This window comes from Symphalangus syndactylus, chromosome 8, assembly GCF_028878055.3.
Source record: "Symphalangus syndactylus isolate Jambi chromosome 8, NHGRI_mSymSyn1-v2.1_pri, whole genome shotgun sequence".
Lineage (NCBI taxonomy): Eukaryota > Metazoa > Chordata > Mammalia > Primates > Hylobatidae > Symphalangus > Symphalangus syndactylus.
The window spans coordinates 66,315,758-66,336,698 of NC_072430.2; the positions used below are offsets into that span (position 1 = coordinate 66,315,758).

At 41.1% G+C, this 20,941-nt stretch overlaps 1 protein-coding gene across 24 annotated transcripts in view; it reads left to right on the forward strand.

The window, feature by feature from the left end:
* TRIM9 (tripartite motif containing 9) overlaps positions 1-20,941 on the forward strand; it is a 114,960-nt gene that overhangs the window by 49,219 nt on the left and 44,800 nt on the right. For 20 of the 24 annotated variants that reach the window (XM_055289419.2, XM_055289403.2, XM_055289409.2 and 17 more), the window contains exons 2-3: positions 15,087-15,182; positions 17,512-17,634. The exons of 3 other annotated variants lie outside the window; for them this stretch is intronic. In XM_055289419.2, coding sequence (XP_055145394.1) covers positions 15,087-15,182; positions 17,512-17,634 — 219 coding nt within the window. The remainder of the gene's footprint in view (positions 1-15,086; positions 15,183-17,511; positions 17,635-20,941) is intronic. One more of the 24 variants, XM_055289417.2, reaches the window with a different exon arrangement.

Below are 20,941 nucleotides of genomic sequence, written 5' to 3' on the forward strand. Positions count from 1 at the left end.
CAGGATACTGAGGCAGGAGAATGGTGTGAACCTGGGAGGCAGAGCTTGCAGTGAGCCAAGATCATGCCACTGCACTCCAGCCTGGGCTACAGAGAGACTCCGTCTCAAAAAAAAAAAGTTTATTTAAAAATATAATTTATAACAAAATACACAAATCTGAGGTTTAAAGTTACATAAACTTAACAAAAATTATTCATGTAACCACCACTCAGATCAAGAGATAGCCCATTCCATACCTCAGAGAATCCCCTCATGACACTTGCCAGTCAACCTGCTGCCTCCTTCCATTGCCATCAAACTGTTCTTGAACTTCATTTAAATACAGCATGTACTATTCGGCTGTGTGGCTTCTTTTGCTCAACATAGTGTTTTTGAAAGCATTCACATTTTGCATGTATCATTAGCTTCCACTTTTTTGTTGCTCAGCAGTATTGAATCGCATGAATACACACAGTTTATTTATGCATGTTACTGTTGGTAGACATCTGAGCTGTTTCCAGCTTGGAGCTATTATAAATAAAACTATTATGAACATCGTATGCAAGTCTTTTGCGGACATATGCTATCATATAGAGTTGGGAGATGTTTAACTGTATTAGGAAGAGCCAGTTTTCCCAATTGGTTTTACCATTTTAACTCTCTCATTAGCAACATGTGAGACTCTAGATGTTCCATGTCCTCACCAGCCCTCCAAATTGTCAGTATACTACTGGGTAGTGGTCTCCCACTTGTGTCCCCTTTGTTTTTAAAGAAGCTGTGCCAATCTTTGCATCGGTGTTGTAAAGGCCTGGTAAGGCCTTCTAAATTCAGATCTCGTGATTAACATTTCCCAGTCATTTCTAATGACCCCATGCCTTTGAGAAAACTATAGCTTTTTCTAATATAAGGTAAAAGTTTAAATAAGCTGATATTTCAGGGGAAGACATCAGCTGATGATCAGAACAGTTAAGTTGGAATGGACCACTTTAGTATCCAAAACATACATCACTTTAGGCTTCTGAACTGAACAATGGCCACTTGCTCTGAAGAAACCTAAAATCTCCTGCCTGTCCCTACTTTTAAGATGTTATTGAAACTTAGTAGTTGATTCCAGACTGATGGAGAAGCTTCACTCTTGGTGATTGGTAGGAGGGTCTGTTGAACCAGCTCAGTCTCACAGAATTCCTAGTTCATCAGGTGGTCAGATGCTTTACATACTTCACATGTGGATGAAAAGAGCCAAATACCCCTTTCTTGTTCCTTAATTCAACCTTGAAATGTGTTCACATCGTTGCAGTGGGCCAGATTCTTTTTATTCTCTGTGGTCATTTTGCCTTTCCTCTAAGGCTTTCCTCTCTCCAACTCAAAAGGAGACCAGGAGATGCATATTCTGAACAGGTTTACAAAATATCAGGTGAAGCAGTCCGACCACCGCCAAAGGTGGTAAACATCCAGCTCTTAACCGACTGCCTTCTTAGGTGTGTTAGGTTTCTATTGCTGCCATGAAACAGTACCAAAAACTTAGCAACTTAAAACAACATAGATTTTTTACCTTACACTCTTGTAGGTCAGAAGTCCAACAAATAGGGCTGAGTTCCTTTCCGGATGCTCTAAAGGAGAATCCTTTTCCTTCCTCCATTTTCAAAACCAGCAATGTGGCTTCTCTCTGATCCTACTTCTGTCATCACATCTCCCTTGGACCACAGTCAGGAAAGTTCCTCTGCTTTTAAGGACTCATGTCATTAAATTGGGCCCACCTGGATAATCCAGGATAATCTCTCCATCTCAAGGTCTATAACTTTAATCACATCTGCAAAATCACCAGTTCTGGGGATTCGGGCATGGACATTTTAGAGGACCATTATTTTGCCTACGGCATCAAGAAGCAGAATTCACATGCAGGAGATTGAACCCAGTCACCCTGATTCCATTGGCTGAGCCTGACCCTCAGTGATGCTGCTAAGCCACAGGTCCTCCCTTGAAGTGAACATGTACTAATGCTGCTTAATGGTGTACGTGTAACAAGTATGGCTTTTACCCTCCCGAGGCATCCTGCAGGCTAAGGAATAGATGGTAACGCCGCTGGTTGTATTTATCTTCCAGTAAAGTTTAAAGGCAACTTGTGACTTTAATCTTAGATAAAGGAGTTGCTTTCATGTTCTTGAAAAAAAAATTTTTTAAAGAGCCAAAGAGACTCTGTGTCTTTATTCCAGTATTAAGTTATAAATTTCATTATTAATTAATAATTTCCAAATGAAATGTGTAACTTAATACTGGAATAAAGACACCCTGAAATTATTGGACGTTCAGAACTTAACAACAGTCCACCAGAGCCATCCTGGATGTATGCACTTAAATGCAGAAAAAGCCCCCTCTTTCTTTTCTGATCTGATCACCATTGTAAGTTAGCTTTTAAAGTGTATGATGGCCGGGCGCAGTGGCTCACGCTTGTAATCCCAGCACTTTGGGAGGCCGAGGCGGGCGGATCACGAGGTCAGGAGATCGAGACCACAGTGAAACCCCGTCTCTACTAAAAATACAAAAAAAAATTAGCCGGGCGTGGTGGCGGGCGCCTGTGGTCCCAGCTACTCGGAGAGGCTGAGGCAGGAGAATGGCGTGAACTCGGGAGGCGGAGCTTGCAGTGAGCCGAGATTGCGGCACTGCACTCCAGCCTGGGCGACAGAGTGAGACTCCGTCTCAAAAAAATAAATAAATAAATAAAATAAATAAAGTGTATGAGAGGCTGGGAGGTTTTTTGTTTTTGTTTTTGTTTTTATCAGCGGTCTAGGTCATGCATGCAGGATAAGCAAAGGGAAATAATTTTTCCTGTTTTTCCAAGTTCTATCTAAGAATAGTATTCCTAGTCGGAACTATGTTACACTTGGGTTTCCTAGCTAACCTACACAATCATATTAAAAAGCAATACGTTTGTATAAAGTGGCTCTCTGTATTAGTATCTAGATAATTTATAAATTGAATTTCCTATTTGATCTCAGAGTTATTTAGAATGGTGCTTCTTAATTTCCAAGAGATAGTAACTAGTAAGTAAAGCATTTTGAGGAACGTAGTGAGGTGATGGGGAATTACAGTTATTTAATTTTGACTTAATCATGGACAAATCTTGGTTTACATGCGATGAAAGATAGTAAGGTAACAGTTTGCAAAATGGAGAAGCATAGCAAAATATCCACATTAACTGGCAATTTGGAATTAAGCTATTAAAGGAAATATAAATCTATAAAAGGTAAAAAGAAAAAATGGTTTATTACAACTAGGAATATATACAATGTAGATGGAACAAAGCCAACTATGTCAGTTAACACAATAAATGTAGATAGCCCAAATTTCCCTGTGATAAGGGGAAAAACTGTCAGATTAAGTTAAAAACAAATCTAATTTTAAGATAAATGATGGGCAGTTATACCAGAGAGTGAGAGAGAGGATATACAGTCAGCACTCTGTGTGCATGGGTTCCGCATAAATAGATTCAACCAACACTGGATCGAAAATACTTGAGAAAAAAATAATTGAGCCTCTACTGATCACGTCAAGACTTTTTTCCTTGTCATTATTCCATAAATAGTATAGTATAACAATTATTTACATAGTACTTACATTGTATTAGGGATTATAAGTAATCTAGAGATGATTTAGGGGTGTCCAAGGGAGGGAATACTGGCATGGGTTCTTAGTTTCTGTTTCTGGTTGGGCCAGTAAAGCCCCTTTCCCCATTCCCCTTTTCCACTTATCACTAGAGACAGAAACTGAAATCCATTGCTTCAAGCTGCTAAAAGCCTAAAACAAAACAAAACCAACAATAACAAAATAAGGCGGGTCAGACAAGCTTGAAGTATATACAGTGGTGTGCTGACAAACCGGCTCTCAAAAAAAAACAAAAACAAATTCTTATTTGTAGTGTTTGCCAATTTCTATGGTGTAAATACATAGTTGATTTTATGCTACCAACGTGACATTGCTAACGTGGAAGAGATGTTGGCGCTTTTGTGCTGTGGGCTGGCTCATGAACATGGCAGGTTTTCACTGCAATGAGATGGAAGAGCCACTTTTTGCCTCAGGGCATGGCAAAAAGAAACTGTTTCCTCACACAATATTCATCGTTTCTTGGGGGAAAATTGATTTGCCAAGTCTCTGTGGCTTTTATCTAGAGTGCTGGAGGCAACAGAATTCTTGCAAGCAATTGTGATTGAAGGCATGAAACTTTAATACAACGGCAAAGATACAGGCTGTGAAGTCACTACCACTCTGCGGAAGGCTCTGTCAGAGAGCAGGCTTTTCTGTGGGTATTCTAAACCATTATATGTGCATTGTTAGGCAGTTACCAAGTATTTACAACTGAGGATCAAAAATATGCCTTCCTTGGGCTAAGCCTTTGTGTAAATATTGGATTTTACATTCCAGAGATGGACTACAGAATAGATCCCCTTTTTGCACATGCTACCCTCTCTTTTCGAAGAGCCCTAACCAGCAGTCCATGAGTCCTTTTTCCAGAGAGCTGTTTTCTCTACACATCTCTCTGGCTGCCTTCACGTCCACAATGGACCACCATGTTCTTCCAGATGGTATAGCATTCTCCTTTGTCTAAAACTACCAGGGAACAGTTTTAAGATAAGCAAAACGGTTTTGAGATCCAATTATTTTCAGTTCTTTAGATAGAAAATTTCAGTTCTACAAATAGTGTTTTTTCACTAAATAATTTAAAACATGCTATTAGAAATGTATGTATTAAAGTGAAAAATCAGATAAATATTTTTCATATAAAAATGTGAACCTGGGAGGCGGAGCTTGCAGTGAGCCGAGATTGCGTGCCACTGCACTCCAGCCTGGGTGACAGAGCGAGACTCCATCTCAAAAAAAAAAAAAAAAGATTTGACTGCACTCTTTCAGAGACTCAAATATTAGTGCTAAGAAAGGATAGACTTCTTATTCACCCCTCAAGTTTCCACTTAGATCTATACAGTCAATAAGGCTTTTTTATTTAAGAAATGACTTTTTATTCTTTATTTCAAAAGCAGAACATTCTCATTTCAGAAAAATCAGAAAATCAAAAGAACTTTAAAAAGAAGAAAAAAAGCCCTCAATTTCACCAGAGATACACTACGAATAGCCTTAATAATTAACCCTTAATATGTATCCTTTGAAACATCTTACACATTTATATGGAGATAATGCATGTCTCTATATAACATATGTCAACAAAATTTGAGTCATTTCATATATCTATTGCTATCTTGAAATCTGTTCTTTTCACTTAATGTGTTATAAATATTTTCCCATATGACTGAATACATTACTACCCCTTTTCAATAACTACATAATACTCAGATAACACTTACTATGTGCCAGGGTGGCCTGCCAGGCTTTATACATATACAACCCAGCAAGATGGGTACTATTATTATTCAAAATTTTTATAGGTGATGAAAAAGGACAAAGAAAGTTAAGGAAAGGAAAGTTAAGTGGTCCAAAGTCACAAATCTGTTAAGAAACACAGCAGAGATTCAGACCTAGGTAGTTTGGGGCCAGAATCCATGCTATTAACTGCTAAACTATAGTGTAAGTCACTGTATAGGTCTCTATGATTTATTTAATTAATCTCCTATTTTAGCATGGTTTGTTTCCATCTTGTTGCAAAGAGCTGGAGTGAAATTCACGTAGCAAAGATTTGAACACATTCTTGATTATTCTTGTCTGCCGAGGTGAAACTGTGTTAAATTTTCAAATTTAGAGGATTTAAAAAATCATACTCCCAAAATGTCTCTCTGAGTGGTCAATCCAATGCACACTCCTGCCGAAGGTGATGAGAGTACTTCTTTCTTGTATGTCACTCTAAATATTTTCATTTGTATTTTGTTTTTGTAATCTGATAAGCAAAGAATGGAATATCCTTTTTAAAAATTTTAGAGATTTTTAAAAATCTCATTTTTAAAAATCTTAAAATTATCAGTATGTGGAGGAGAAGGGACCCTTTTTCAAAAAATTCTTATTGCTCTTTTCCTAGTTAAGGCCTAAATTCTCATTGGGTTTGTTTGTGAAGCACTTAGAAGTGGTCCTAGCACATAGAGTGCTATCTAAGTGTGTGTTAAACAAATGTAGTTTTTTCTCACTGTTGATGACTGTTTGTAATCAAGGTGGGCTTTACCACCAAGAAAGCCTTAGAAGCCAAAAACTGGAAAACAATTCGGAAAATTCAGGTGGCCTCTTGAAGAGGAAGTGAAAAGTCATGGACTACCAGTTTGAAAAGTCATGGATTACCAGTTTGAAAACTCATGGATTACCAGTTTTAATAGATTATGGTCAGAGCATCTAGTTCACAGAATCTCTATTCTTCAGCATTTATACTTATTTCGTGGACAGATACATGTATGTGATAGCCTTTGGTAAACATTCAGTGGGTATATTCTCTTCTATATATAATATAAAGAGAATATGCATAATATAAACCTTTGGAATACATTCATATAAATACAACTGAACTTGTTAATTGGATCATTCAGATAACCTGTATTCTTGCTTATTATTTATCTGCTCGATCTATATTCTAAAATAGATGATTTCTACAAATAAAAATTTGTTTTGGCTTTTGTTTTTTGAGAGCTGGTTTATCAGCACACCACTGATTCTTGTGACAAAGAGGAGGAGCAAAAGAGCTAGCAGAAAATCATAGTGCCTCTTTAGGCTGAAAAGCAAGCCATATGACCAAGGATGACAAGGGGATAGGGACACATGCTCCATCTGCAGGAAGACTGCAAGTCATGTGACAAAATGGGGCCAGAGCAAATTGTTCTGAACAGTACTACAATCTACCCCACTGTTTGAATAATTGTAATTGATCAAACCCTAAGTCAAGACCTGGTATAACAAAAGTGTTTTAGTGATTTATGTATGTATATTTTAACCTTATTCTTACTATAAAAACATCACTGGGCCAGGCACAGTGGCTCACGCCTGTAACCCCAGCACTTTGGGAGGCTGAGGCAGGTGGATCATAAGGTCAGGAATTCAAGATCATCCTGACCAATATGGTGAAACCCCGTCTCTACTAAAAATACAAAAATTAGCCGGGTGTGGTGGCACATGCCTGTAGTCCCAGCTACTCAGGAGGCTGAGGCAGGAGAATCGCTTGAACCTGGGAGGTGGAGGTTGCAGTGAGCTGAGATCGCACCACTGCACTCCAGCCTGGGCGACAGAGCGAGACTCCGTCTCAAAATAAATAAATAAATAAATAAATAAATAAATAAATAAATAAATAAAACATTAGTTGAGTATCTCTTATCCAAAAATTATTAGGACCAGTGTGTTTCAGATTTGGAGTTTTGCAGATTCTGGTATTTACTATATACTTACCAGTGGAGGACCACTAATCCAAAAACCCGAAATCTGAAGGGCTCCAAAATTCAAAACTGTTTGAGTGCTGACAAGACGCTCAAAGGAAACGTTCATTGAAATGTTTCAGATTTTAGATTTTCAGAACAGGGATATTCAACCTGTACTACTTATTGAATTTTAACAATATGCTAGGCATTGTATAGAACTTTATATACATGATTTCATGTAGTCCTCATGGTAGTCCTGTGATGTAGGTTCTGTTATTATCCGCGTGTTGCAGATGAGGAAACTGAAGCTTAGTATTTTAGACTGGGTTCCCTGGACACCGACTCTGAGAGACAGTTAGTTGTTGTGTGCTCTTGGTAGATCCACCTGGAAGTGAGGAAGCCAGGATTGAACTGAGGCTGAAGCTAACCTGCAGTGGCCTCAACCAATCCTACTAGAAGTTCTAGATCTGGGATGGTTCTTCAGGGTTGTCCCAAAATTGAAGCAAGGGGGCCCCAGCCATTCACTTGCCATGGGACATCCCCAGAAGGGGACATAGCTTTCAGTAAGGCAGTTAGTTCCCTGTGGCCAAGAGCAATTCCTACTGTAATCTATCAACAGCTGATATTCCCTGCAGCTGGGAGAAGGATGCATAGTCTTTGAGAGAATATTCTGTGTAGAGCACCACAGTATTCACTACAGTTAGGTAATAGGTCCATGATCACACAACTAGTGAAATGCCACCATTCAAACTCAAGTCCATCTGACTTTGAAGTCTATTCTGTTAACTCCAATGCCATGTTGGTCCCCATTGCTCTGTCTGGCTCAGTTGCTACTATCTGATGGAATAATGGCATGTCTGATACATTTTTTTATGGTTCAAAGAATGAAACAGCATGTTTAGACTTAAATTGTTATTGAAAAGGAGGTAAATGTCACTATGCATTAGCTTTTGGTGTGAATATTTGTGTGCTTGGGCACGCAAGTCTAACAACAAAGAATGGGAAAGGGGATTCTATGTAACAGCCTGTTGGAATAAAAGCACAGAGTCCTCCTCCTTTCTGCCCTCCACACAACTCATGAAGTCAGGTTCACAATAAAAATGGTAAGATTTGTTTAGTATATGAGAGATGTGCTGGCTTAGGTGGAGGAATTTGCATCCTTAGTGATGTGCTCCCTCACTTCAAGGTAACTTTTGCCTGCAGAAGGGTCAGCTCATTGCCCAGAGATTGCCCTGCTCTCCCTGGGTCAGAGGCAGGGCTAGCAACTGTCACTAACTAGCTGGACACTAGTTAAAGTGGTAAGGACAGATTTTAATGCATAAAAAGGACAGATTTTAATCAGTATACTATTGCAGCAGGGAAAAGAGTACATCATGAACTGAACTCAACTTCGATTTTTACAGAGGTGACTGGGCATTTTACAAGGGGAATGAGGGAATAGGAAAGGGGTTGAGCAGGGGCTCACAGTCACAGAAGTGAAAAAATTCCAAAAATCAGGAAGGAGAAAATTGGTCTGTATGAAATCCATCTGGGTTTGCTAACTTGTGCTTATTGAAGTTAGACCCCTACTCTCTCACAGAGACTGGCAGATAAAGTCCCTTTCGTCAGGTGTTCAATGGAACAACACCAAATTCTTTTGGCAGCCTTGAATTTTCTCAGACAGGTACTTTAAGGGAGGCTGGGGTCATCTTAGGAATTCAGCCTTGAGCTGTTAGAAACTGTGTTAGTGTTTCTTCAAGTCTTTATAGGCCAAGGTTGAGGCCTGGGTAAGAAGAGGGCTCAAAGGACCCTGGCTATAACTGGGTCAAGGATAGAATCAATCTTTCTTTCTTTCTTTCTTTCTTTCTTTCTTTCTTTCTTTCTTTCTTTCTTTCTTTCTTTCCTTCCTTCCTTCCTTCCTTCCTTCCTTCCTTCCTTCCTTCCTTCCTTCCTTCCTTCCTTCTTTCTTTCTTTCTTTCTTTCTTTCTTTCTTTCTTTCTTTCTTTCTTTCTTTCTTTCTTCTCTTTCTTTTTTGAAAGAGTTTCATTCTTGTTGCCCAGGCTGGAGTGCAATGGTGCAAACTCAGCTCACTGCAACCTTCACCTCTCAGGTTCAAGTGATTTTCATGCCTAAACCTACTGAGTAGCTGGAATTACAGGCGCCCACCACCATGCCTAGCTAATTTTTTGTATTTTTAGTAGAGACAAGGTTTCACCATGTTGACCAGGCTGATCTTGAACTCCTGGCCTCAAGTGATCTGCCCGCCTTGGCCTCCCAAAGTGCTGGGATTACAAACATGAGCCACCACGCCCGGCCTCAAATCTTTCTTATAACCAATTAACAATAAGCAGCAGTTTAATGGAGCAAATCCCTATCCATAAGATTCCTCTGATACCAGCCTTGCCCAAAGCCAAGAGCCTCCCCCAAAGCCAAGAGCCTCCCCTTACTCCACAGATGACATATCTCACATACAATCACATACATACACATACACATTCTTACATACTTATACACTCTTAAACTCACATTCTTACCCACATACACATAGACTTTCACACACTCACATGCATATGCACACTCATACACACGCACACCATATGCACACACACCCTTTGTCCCTATACTGTGTGCTTCCATTCCCAGGCCCAGCTACTCTTTTGCAAATCATAGCCTGTTCACTGCGCCAGCTCTTTGCTGGGCTTAAAGATAAGTTGGCATCTCCAGACCAGCTGGTCTTGGAGGATTCCTGTCCATCTGACTATAGTGAACTGGGGTTGGGGTATATCCAGGATCTTCCAGCACCAGAGAAACCGGAGAAGGGATCTATTCTTGCAGGCACTAAAGGTGCAAGCAGGAGGAATAGAAATGTTTCCTAGAAGGGGAATCAGGACCCTTGGACAGCTCAGCTTGATGGTTCCCCAAGTACCAGTCACTCTGTGAGGTCTCCATCCTTTACTTAATTCCCACTTCACCCAATCTCTGCCCAAGATCTTAGGCCAGTAGTTGACAAAGTTGTCAGTGGACCTGAATCCAAAGCTTCTTCCCTCCTCCATGAGACTCCTCTCTTAGGGGACTTTTTCAAATTCACCAGAAAACTTCATACAGGAAAAAAGTTGAATGTTTCATAGGTTAACTAGTCATGCTGTAATTTGCATACTATCTGGCTGCTAAGCATAATCAGACTGCCTCATAATCAATCATAGTCATCCACTCACCTTCTCTGGTTGTACATGCTCTCACCGTGGATTAAACAATTAAACAATTGTTTTGGCGTGTGAGGGTGAGAGAATTCTCTTTTTTTGGGAGGCTGGAGCAAAGAGCATGAGTTTGCCATCAGATGAGGGTTTGTGTTCCAGCTGTTCCATATGTGAGTGGTGAAACCTTCACTCAGGGGTATCCTCTCGGCATCTCTGCAAAATGGCAGGGAGGTGATTGGGATTGCATTGAAAGCACCCATCAGAGTTCCTGGCTCATAAGAAATGACCAATGTATTACAATTATTAGAATTTCTTGCTTATACTTTTTAATTGTACTATGTCAGTAATGTACTGAGTAACCGGCAATGAGTAATTGCTGAGCAATGTGACTCAGAGATCAATATTTCATTAGAAAAACTGTTATTCTCCTTGGCAGCCTTCCCTCAAAGTCCCATTGCATCAGTGATCACTTTTTTCCTGAGTGTTGTGTTTACCTTTGTACCTGGGAAGGAGCGGGAGTGGGCTTTGGCTCCTGGGCCTGGTGGTGTTGCAGTGCCTGAATGACATGCACTGTGATACAGCACCAGAAGGTGCCCCAAGCCCAGGGAGGCAGCTGGGTCGTTTTCTGAGCCATCAAGCTGCCAGTGCTTGTTTGCTGCCTCATCTGTTTTGTACCAACTCTTCGATTGACCCTTTCGACCCATCCTGTGCCTGTAACTTCAGATCCCAGACAGCCAGAAAGCTTCTTTTCATTTGTCCCAGTTTATCTCTATCCAATATTTGTGGTGAATTGAGAGGAAAAGGCCACATGAAGAATGTTTACAGTGGAAAATGGAAAGAAGATACTGTCTTCTGCCTGGGCACACTCAGCAGCTTGGGCAAGTGAGACATTGGGCGGGATGGATTGAATTGCATTACCCATTTGCTGAGTGTGAGAAGTAGGTCCTGAAACGTCCTCCACAGTCACTCCCAGGGAAGGTGCGTGATCTCTCCCTCCTGGGGAGGCAAGGGGAGCCAGGGTCAGAGTGGAAGCTGAGAGCAAAAGCCACGCAAGGAGGGAAGGAGGAGGCAGAGTTCTTTGTTTCTCTCCTTCAGGCTTGAACAACTTGTCATCTTTCTGGGAGACCTCGGTGATTCTCAGCACGCTCCCAGCCGAGAACAACTTGACTGGAGATCAGGGCTTCAGCTGCATCATTTTTCTCCTCTCATTCACCTTCAGATCGTGACACCTTTTCAGTAACCTAGAAAACAAATATCCAAGAAATCTGAATGTCACTGCTTAGGCATTATAAACAGCTTTAGAACGTACCTTTCTCCCTTAAATGACTGCTTGTACTGCCAAAGATGCCGTGATGAAAACACATACTACATATTTGCATCTTCATTGTTCTGGTCATAAATTTCCAGCACTGCTCTGTGGTCCTGAATACAGAACATCTTTGTTAGCACAGAGTAGGAATTTAAATGCATCTGGGAAACAAAATCAGTCAATAATAATGTTCGTCTACATCAGATGGAGCTTATAAATGTGATCAAAATACCATCCTGTAAAAACAGTGTGCATATAAATCCTTACACTAAGAGCACTTTCTAGTGATAGTTTTCCAGGATTTTTCATTGTCTCCTCAATTTCTACAAGTGGACAAAGCTTAAGAGACTGATTTCTAGATCTTTATCTTACAATGCAATTGTTTATCAAATACCAGAACAATCATCAGCTGGCTAGAAGGCATTCTTGGGACGGACCATAAACACAAAGAGGAAATTGGAAATGAATTGATTTTTGCAGTTCACTTATTGCTTTGTCATATAAAATCCTGGGAATAGATGGGGCCAGAACTCTTTTTCTACTACTAGGAATGATTGTATTTCTAAGTATACAGCAGCAACTGGTCAAAAAATCTTTACGGGTATCAAGTCTGTCTTATACAGATACAATTAATCGCAGGGTTGGAATACAAGACACCAGGCAGCTTCACTTCTGTGTAACCAAATCAATTTTGCTTCTGTACTAAAACATCTAAGTGTGGTTCCTCAACATAGGTTATGATAAAAAGAGGAAGAAAACTATGGTAGTCCAGCAAACTTTTACTCATTCAGGAAAAAAAAAAAGATATGAGTTCTAAGGTAACAATGAAAAAAAATTTCTTCTTTAAAATATGTCTCTCATATTATTGCCTGCTCTTCCAAATGAGACCGTTTTTCCCTCCTTTATCCCTTGGGCTCCTGGAAATATTAATAGTTATTGAGGAGAAACTTTTACTCCAAATAATGTTGTAGCTGAGACCCAATCATAAAGAATTTTGCAACTGTAGGCTCACCTTGAGCTTTATCTTACTCAGTTGTGTTGGTCTTGCCTCTTGGAGCCTGAATACATAGAGCAAAGTACAGGTGATCAAAAATGTTCTCCAACAGACCCTGTTCCAGGAATCTGTCCTGCGAATCCCTCCAGTCAGCAGGTGTTTGTGTGAGCAAGAATGAAGAAAACAAATAAGAGTTAACAGCTGGTTGGGCATGGTGGCTCACACCTGTAATCCCAGCACTTTGGGAAGTCGAGGTGGGCAGATCACCTGAGGTCAGGAGTTCGAGACCAGCCTGGCCAACATGGAGGAACCCCATGTCTACTAAAAATACAAAAGTTCGCTTGGTGTGGTGGTGCACGGCTGTAATCCCAGCTATTCGGGAGGCTGAGGCAGGAGAATCGCTTGAACCTGGGAGGCAGAGATTGCAGTGAGCCAAGATCACACCATTGCACTTCAGCCTGGGTGAGAGAGTGAGACTCTGTCTCAAAAAAAAAAAAAAAAAAAGTTAACCCAGCATTTATTAAGCACGCATCATGCACTGTGCACCAGTAGGGTAGTAGGGTTCTGGGCTTTAGATATAGTATCTTATGCAATGCCCACAAAACCCAAGAATAGTATTCTTCCTCTGATTTTTTGGATGAGGTAAAACTATGTATAAAGGGTTGAACAGCCAGTAACTGGCGGCATTTCTGAATTCAGAATTGTTCCCTCAACTAGCAGGAGCTTTCACATTGATTACTGCATTCAACCCTCACAATAACCCAACTACAAAGTATTACTATTCTTCCCACCTTTTCCATTGGAGTAATTCAGACAAAGGTAACTTTCTCAAGGTCACACTTATAGGGGATAGAGCGAGAATCTGCACCCTTTCAAAGCCTATATTCTTTCTACCATCCCACATTGCCTCAACCAAGCATTTGGTGTGCATATTTTTAGAGAGTCGGTGTCCAACTTTGTATTTAAAAGACAAATATAAGAGAAAAGCATTCACAGCACCAAGAGATATAATTCTAAGGTTCTGTCCTTTTACAGAAAGAAAAGGGTAGATGAATCATTGTGTTGGCAAGGAGAATAGGCTTTAGTTTGCAAAGAAGACAGTGCAGGAAAGGGAGTCTGTCTCTGTACCTGAGGTACGGAAGGGTATACCCAGACTGCTAGGAGGGGAAGGAATTTGTATCAAGTACAGTGATACTTGATATAAATTCCTGCTAGCAATAGAAAACTCCAGAACAGTGACTTAAATAGGAGTTAATTTTTATCACATAACAAGAAAGCTAGCGGTGAAGGTTTCAGGTGTTGGCTCAGCTGCTCAAAGATGCCGTCAGAACCTGGCTCCTTCCCCTCCCATCCCTCCACCCATACCCTACTGGCCTTCTCCTCATGTGAGCCAGAAGACATCACATCCATCCTAAAGTCAGGAACCACAGGGGAGAGGCTGCATCAATCACAGTGGTTCCGTATCAGCAGAAAAGCAAAAGCTTTCTCAGACCCCTCCAGTCCCCAGCAGACTTCCACTTAGGTCTCGTCCATCAGGATTGTGTACCATGGCCTCCCCAGTGGACGAGGAGGCTGGAAGAGCGAGTACCTACCTGGACACTTTGCCAACCCAGCAGAACTGCCTCCTCATATGGATGGGGTGGTGTGGGAAGAAAGAAAGAGAGTAAGCCTTGGTGTCGGAGGCTAGTGCGGAGAGGACACAAATGTGCTAGGGCAGCAGGGCTGTACTTGGGAGAAGGAAGAGGACACAGATGAGGCAGGAGTGGAATGTCATCCTGCCCTTTGAATTTGTGATTATATTTAAGTGGCCCCAGAGGATCACACCAGTACCTACCCCTTCCTTCATCCTGTTCTTGACTGTCTTTATTCTTTCTGCCCTAATCCCAGACCAATAGCCCTTTGTGCTAAGTAATGTTGGTAAGAATTAGATCATCTGACTCACTATTTTCTTTTGCTTTTTTAGTCCTTAGCAAATAATATGTATTCAATAAATGATTGTTTAATCAATGAAGGAGGAGATGAAGAAATTCTAGGTTGATATCGGCTGGTGAGGGCCTTTGACTGCTGTGGCCAGAAGTGTTCACTGCTTCCAAGGAGAAACTACTCAGGAGCACAGGGAGTTTCGACACCAGAATCTACCTGTACAAATGCCAGCAAAAAGGTCCAACCTCAGACAAGAGGAATCTGAGGAGGTTGATGACTCTTCAGTTTTGAGTCTCGCTGAAAACACCTGTGTGGCCTTGTTGGTGTGTCCTGTGATTACAGCTCCATGGCTTCCTTCTTTGTCTTTGCAGAGCCAGCTCTCCCAGGCGCTGAACGGACTGTCAGACAGGGCCAAAGAAGCCAAGGAGTTTCTGGTACAGCTCCGCAACATGGTCCAGCAGATCCAGGTATGGGTGTTACCTGGGACACAAGGAAACCTACAGGTTAATATGTAACTGTGTGGAGGGAGAGTTTCCTTCTCCTCTTTTATTTTTATGTGCTGTGGGAAAATTCCTATTTTGTTGTTGTTGTTGTTGTTCTTTACATACAAACACACATAGAGATCAACTTCAAACATACCCCTTCTTAAGGTAGTTACTTTTTGCCAACAAGCCGGAAACACAGCCTGGTTTTCCAACTGGTTCCTGTCTTCCACACTGAGGTCCTAATTCTCTACTACTGAATATTCAGAAAGAGGCCTATTTCTTTGTAAATTCAGGGTCCTTATTGCTGAGTTCGTAAAAACCTGTAGGTTTCCAAAACACCTTGTAGTAATTGTATCATTTAAAGGTAACAGATCACAGTTTTCTCTTCTTTTCTTCCTTCATTTCCTTCCTGCCTTCCTTTTTTTTCTTTTTCATTCCTCCCTTGTTCCTTCTTCCTCTTTTTTCTTCCTCCCTTTCTGCCTTTCTTTCTTCCTTTCTTCCTCCCTGACCCACAATAATGCTCCTCCTCTGCTTAGACATTTAAATATTTTTCAACCATGATCCCCTGGCAACTATAATTTCAGATTACTTTATCTAGACACAATGACCAGCGATTCAACCAGCATTTAAGAGCTCATAAATCCTCCACTATATATATATATAGCTGAAGGAGAAAAACCATAAACTGTATAAGACACTAAAATAATGACCCTCTGTACTGTTTAGCATTCTTATGTTTTGAGGTTTGCCTCACAGAAATAACTTTAGTTCTGGCCTCCAGTAAATTGACTAAGTTCATATTTAACCACATCAAGGCAGAAATGGATTTTTAAATGTAAGCCACCCTTTCAAAGAATTACACACTGATTTCTTTGCCTTTTTTTTTGGCACACATGCCCATGTTAAACTTTTGATTCCCTAACAGCCTAGCAGTTTTGTATACTTCCTTCTGTTTTCCAAAGCAATACAGTTTATCAATCAGTTCTTTCTTTACTCCGCTAGCATAAAATGTGCAGCCCCAGGCTTGCTCTGCCCGGGCCTCTTCATCAGAGCAGAGCTTTCTTTCTGCTCTAAATCAGTGACAGAGCTTACAAGGAGAAGTTTTCCCCTCACCCCACCCTCCAATATTACCCTGCATGTGGCATAGAGAGCTCTTAAATGATGTTTTCCAAGGGCCTTCTCTGAGAGTTCAAAAGCAATTGCCGTGAAAGCCAAAATTTAGCATTGCTCAAACAATTACGAACGCATTCCTTATACAAAGACCTTGCATTTGAAAACAATTACTAAGTGCCTACCAGTTGATTATTATATAAAGAGACACAGTTCTTTATGACTTTGGTAACAAATTAAAATTTGTGCCTTAAATAAATTAAAATTGTGCCTTTCTTGCCAGCCCCAAAAGTTTACAGTTTACTCAACTGGGTGGTGTTTTTTAAGTACTACTAATGTATATGTGAGTATTTAGCTTTCCTTTACTGTAAATTACTTTTTTTCAGATTATGAGTTAAGAATCAAAATTGCATATATTACTCATTGAAAGGCTTATCTTTAATAACTGCGTATAACTCATTGAAAGAATTGCTTAAAATAAATCTCTATGGCATGTACAGATTTAAATCAAATAAAAATGTTATATCCAGCATTTAATTTAAACATCATAGGGAAGCTACAATTCATTTAGTATGAAGTTGCCTTTCCCCTGCAAGGTGTTGGGTCATATCTGATTTTTATGGCAGGGTGATCCCTGTTACACACATTGATTGTTTTTATTTGCCTACTATTTGCTTTCCTTAATGAAAGGGGCAAGTACTTTTACTTACTATTTTCGTATCTTATAAACTTCTGTTCTCATTGGATTATTGTTAATATTAAAGACCAGTGCCATCCTTTTTCTTCTTTATTCCTTTGAATTTAATGATTTCTCCTGCCTCAGCAATGCCCCACTCCTTCCTCATTGCCTTTTTGAATGCCAGCTTCCACCATACATAGCTGGACATATGTGGCCCTCAAAAACATTCATACACAACTCTATGAACTAAAGCTTTGTTTTACTTAATAGAATTCAAATTGTGGAGATGATTTCCTTTTGATAAATTTAAGTGATACATATTTATCCTTTTTAATCCAAATTTAAAGCAAAACATGACCACTGTAGAATAAAGTTTATCCAGTTATTTTTTAAAAATTACCAAATGTGCATTGTGGACAGAGTTCCTTTTCATTCCCTTCAGCAGGATGGGGGAGCTCTGTTTTCTCTAGCTGCCTGGGGCACCCAGCACCTTGCAGTTGAGAAATGCACTCTATTACACAGGAGAACAGTGTGGAGTTTGAAGCCTGTCTGGTGGCCCAATGTGATGCCCTTATCGATGCCCTCAACAGAAGAAAAGCCCAGCTGCTGGCCCGCGTCAACAAGGAGCATGAGCACAAGCTGAAGGTGAGTGCTGCATCATGGGAAGAGCAGAAAGCCAACAAGCCAGGCTCCCAAGGGGCATGATGGACAGGCTGGGAGAATTCCTTCCCATGGACAGGAGGAGAGGATGCCCACAGCCTTGGGTAGCCAGTGGTCTGGCCAGAAAGGAGCAGACACATCCCTTCATTCACTGCCTACTCCTTCATTTACCCAAATAATGTTTGTTGAGTGACTTTTCTCAGCCAGGAATTGCTATGGACACAGGAATAATAAATAAATCAAAATTCTTGCCTTCATGGGACTTATATTCTATCAAGAGGGATAAATAGTAAGCAAGATAAGTGTCTTCCTCTATTTTATGTTGATATAACAGAATCCCACAGACTGGGTGATTATAAAAAGTAGAATTATATTTAGCTCATGGTTCTGAAGGCTGGGAAGTCCAAAAGCATGGGGTTGGTTTCTGGTGAGGGCATTCATGCTGCATCATCCCATGGCAGAAGGCAGAAGGACAGGCGAGCATGGGAAACGAGAGGATAAGGGCCAAACTTCAACCTTTTATTGGGAGCCCACTCCCATGATAATTAACCCACTCCCAAGATAATAGCATTCATCCATTCATGAAGGCAGGGGCCTCATGTCCTAATCACTCCTTAAAGGCTCCACCTCTTAATACTTTTATAATGGCAATTAAATTTCAACATGGGTTTTGGAAGAGATATTCAAACCATAGCAATAAGTAAGTAAAATATGGAGTATATTAGTAAAAAGTGCTAAGAAAAATTCTAAAAGTAGGAAAAGAGGATGGTGAGTACTGGAGATGCGGGTGGAAATTTTGGATAGGGTGGCTCTACAGAGGCAAAAATGTGTTTTTGAATTGAGAAATAGAATCTGTACTTTCTAGAAAATGAACATGATTTTTCTTATCTTCTCAAGTGAACTTTACAGTTGGAAGCTGTACAGAATTTTGTCATGACATGGTGGAATCAATTGGCTATTAGAATGGGACCCTATTGGCAGGACTGGTCCTCCAGGAGACATCTGATATTCCATCTATCACCCCATTGGTGCAGGGCAACAAGATGTGAGAGGAAGGATGAATGGATGGGAAGAGCAAACCAGAAGGGGTCCAGCAGTAGACAATCAGCTAAGGCCCACACATGTGGCCAGCAGACTTCAGAGTGGCTACTGGTGGGTGGTGGGTATGTGGTGTGCAGTGTTGGTATGGCATTAGGATGCAGGGAGAAATGAGGTCTGATCTTAGCGCTCATAGTGCTGGGCAGGGGAGCAGGAGGAGGGAGGGACATGAAGGTGGCTCAGAAGGAGTCCTGCCCTTATGGAGTTTACAGTTCAATGGAAGAGATAAGCTATACCCACAGCTGACTCCAACACAGGTACAGAGTGGGCTTCCAGAAGAGAGGTGCCCAATGTCCTAGAAGTTGTGACAGGGCAAAATTACTTGCAGCTAAAATGGTCACAGAGTGCCTCAAGAGCTGGCACCTGAGCAGTCCAAATTGTAGGAAGTGTGTGTTAATGACCACTTACATTCCTACCTGCAGGAATTGGCAAAGCTGTCAGGGAAGAAGTGGGTGATTAGCACATGTGCACTGTGGTCTTGTTCCATCTGGTTAGGCTTGAGGACCAATGGATGTTTTCTGTATCCAGCACCTGCCCTAACATTGCTAAAAAACTGTCACTATAGCCCTTCAATTTGAGCACCCTTCAGAAACCCAAAACTTTTATTGTTATAGCAGTCCTCAAAATAACATTCAAATCACATAGAACTGTATAAAATAAAACCGCGAATGTCTTTGGGAAATGAAACTGAACAGTTTTCCCCACTAAATAGTGGACCAACTATTTAAGTACCTAGCCATAACATTTTAACTTTCTTCTTAATGGAAATATCTTTTTTGAAACATTGCAAACACTTCCTGGCACTTTTTAACAGAATATGGTGAACAGTTTGCGACAGTCACATGGTGGTGGTAGGGCAACTCCAGCCTTTCTATATGGGAGAGACATAAAGGCAGCAATCTGGAGGGGAGGGGAAATTTTTTGATGATTGAGAATGCATGATTTATCCCTATCAAAGAATGGCAGAAGGCATGAGAAGCCCCGTTGCCCTCCTGCTTAGTGCTGCCTCTGCAGAACAGGACTGTGTGAAGATCAATTAAGGACTGTGCTGTGGCTGCAGATGTCATTGCCCAGGAATGGCTTTCACGCATCGCTGGAATGCCACATCGCGTGACTATGCCCTCTTCCCTCCTCTGATGGTCCATCTGTACTGCCTAGGCTGAACCAGCAGGGCATGCGGATGCATTTGGGGGCTGCTAAGCAGAGGCAGCTGCCTGCCCTCATTCCACCCTGCCCGGGCTGGAGTTTCCTGCCCAGACCTCAAAGGACTGCAGAAACCAGAGACAGGTGGTTGGCTGTCCCCCACAGCAGCAAAGCTGTTCTGTCTTCTGTCTCGAGTGATTTGTTTCTCTGCTGTTTTCAGCTGATTATATCTGTCATTGCTTCCAAAAACAGCCACCAGTGCCATTCACACTGTCATGACCACTGATACAGGCCTCCACGGCTCGCTAGCTCTCCTTCTCCCCCCCTGCCTTTTCCCTTTCTTGTCACTCTTGTTGCTACTCAGATTTGTGAGAAAAGACTGGCCTTTTATAGACATCACTTGCCAAGCACAGTACTTCTTTCTATCTTTGTTGGCTAACCCATCGCTCACTGTCCTGCAGGGGTAGTCTTATGTTCTTCCGCTTCCCTTTGGCTGAGTTCTCTGAGGGCCTGCTTTTTGCTGACAAAGACAGGAGTTGTGTGTGTATTTTTCGGGCAACTCTCTCTCCTTGAGCAATCCAAAAAACTAGGGATGCTGGAAAGTGAGTGTGCACTTACACAGTCTTTATAATCTACTCATGTCCCTCTCTGAAAGCACTGATTGCTTGAACAGATTTAATAGTTCTGGTTCTGAGGCAAGATGGAACTGAGTGTTAAAGAGCCCAGGTTCTGTGTCACAGGGGCTGGGGTGAGAGGACACACTCTCTCACTTACTAGGTTTCTCATCTTGAGCAAGTCTGTGGCTCAAAAGTTTATTTCATCTGCTTGTAAAATAAGGCTAGCAGTGGTACCTCATAGGGCATTGCAAAGCACTTAGCACAATCTTTAATGTATATTAACGTTATTGTTGTGATTGAGAGAATGACTGGAAATATGGTTTCATTCAACACCCTGAAGGAGAGTTTCCAGGGGCTTGTTTTCTATGATACCATAATTCATAGCCTAGAATTAGCTCATACACTGGTGTTATTATCCATGAACCTGGGAGATT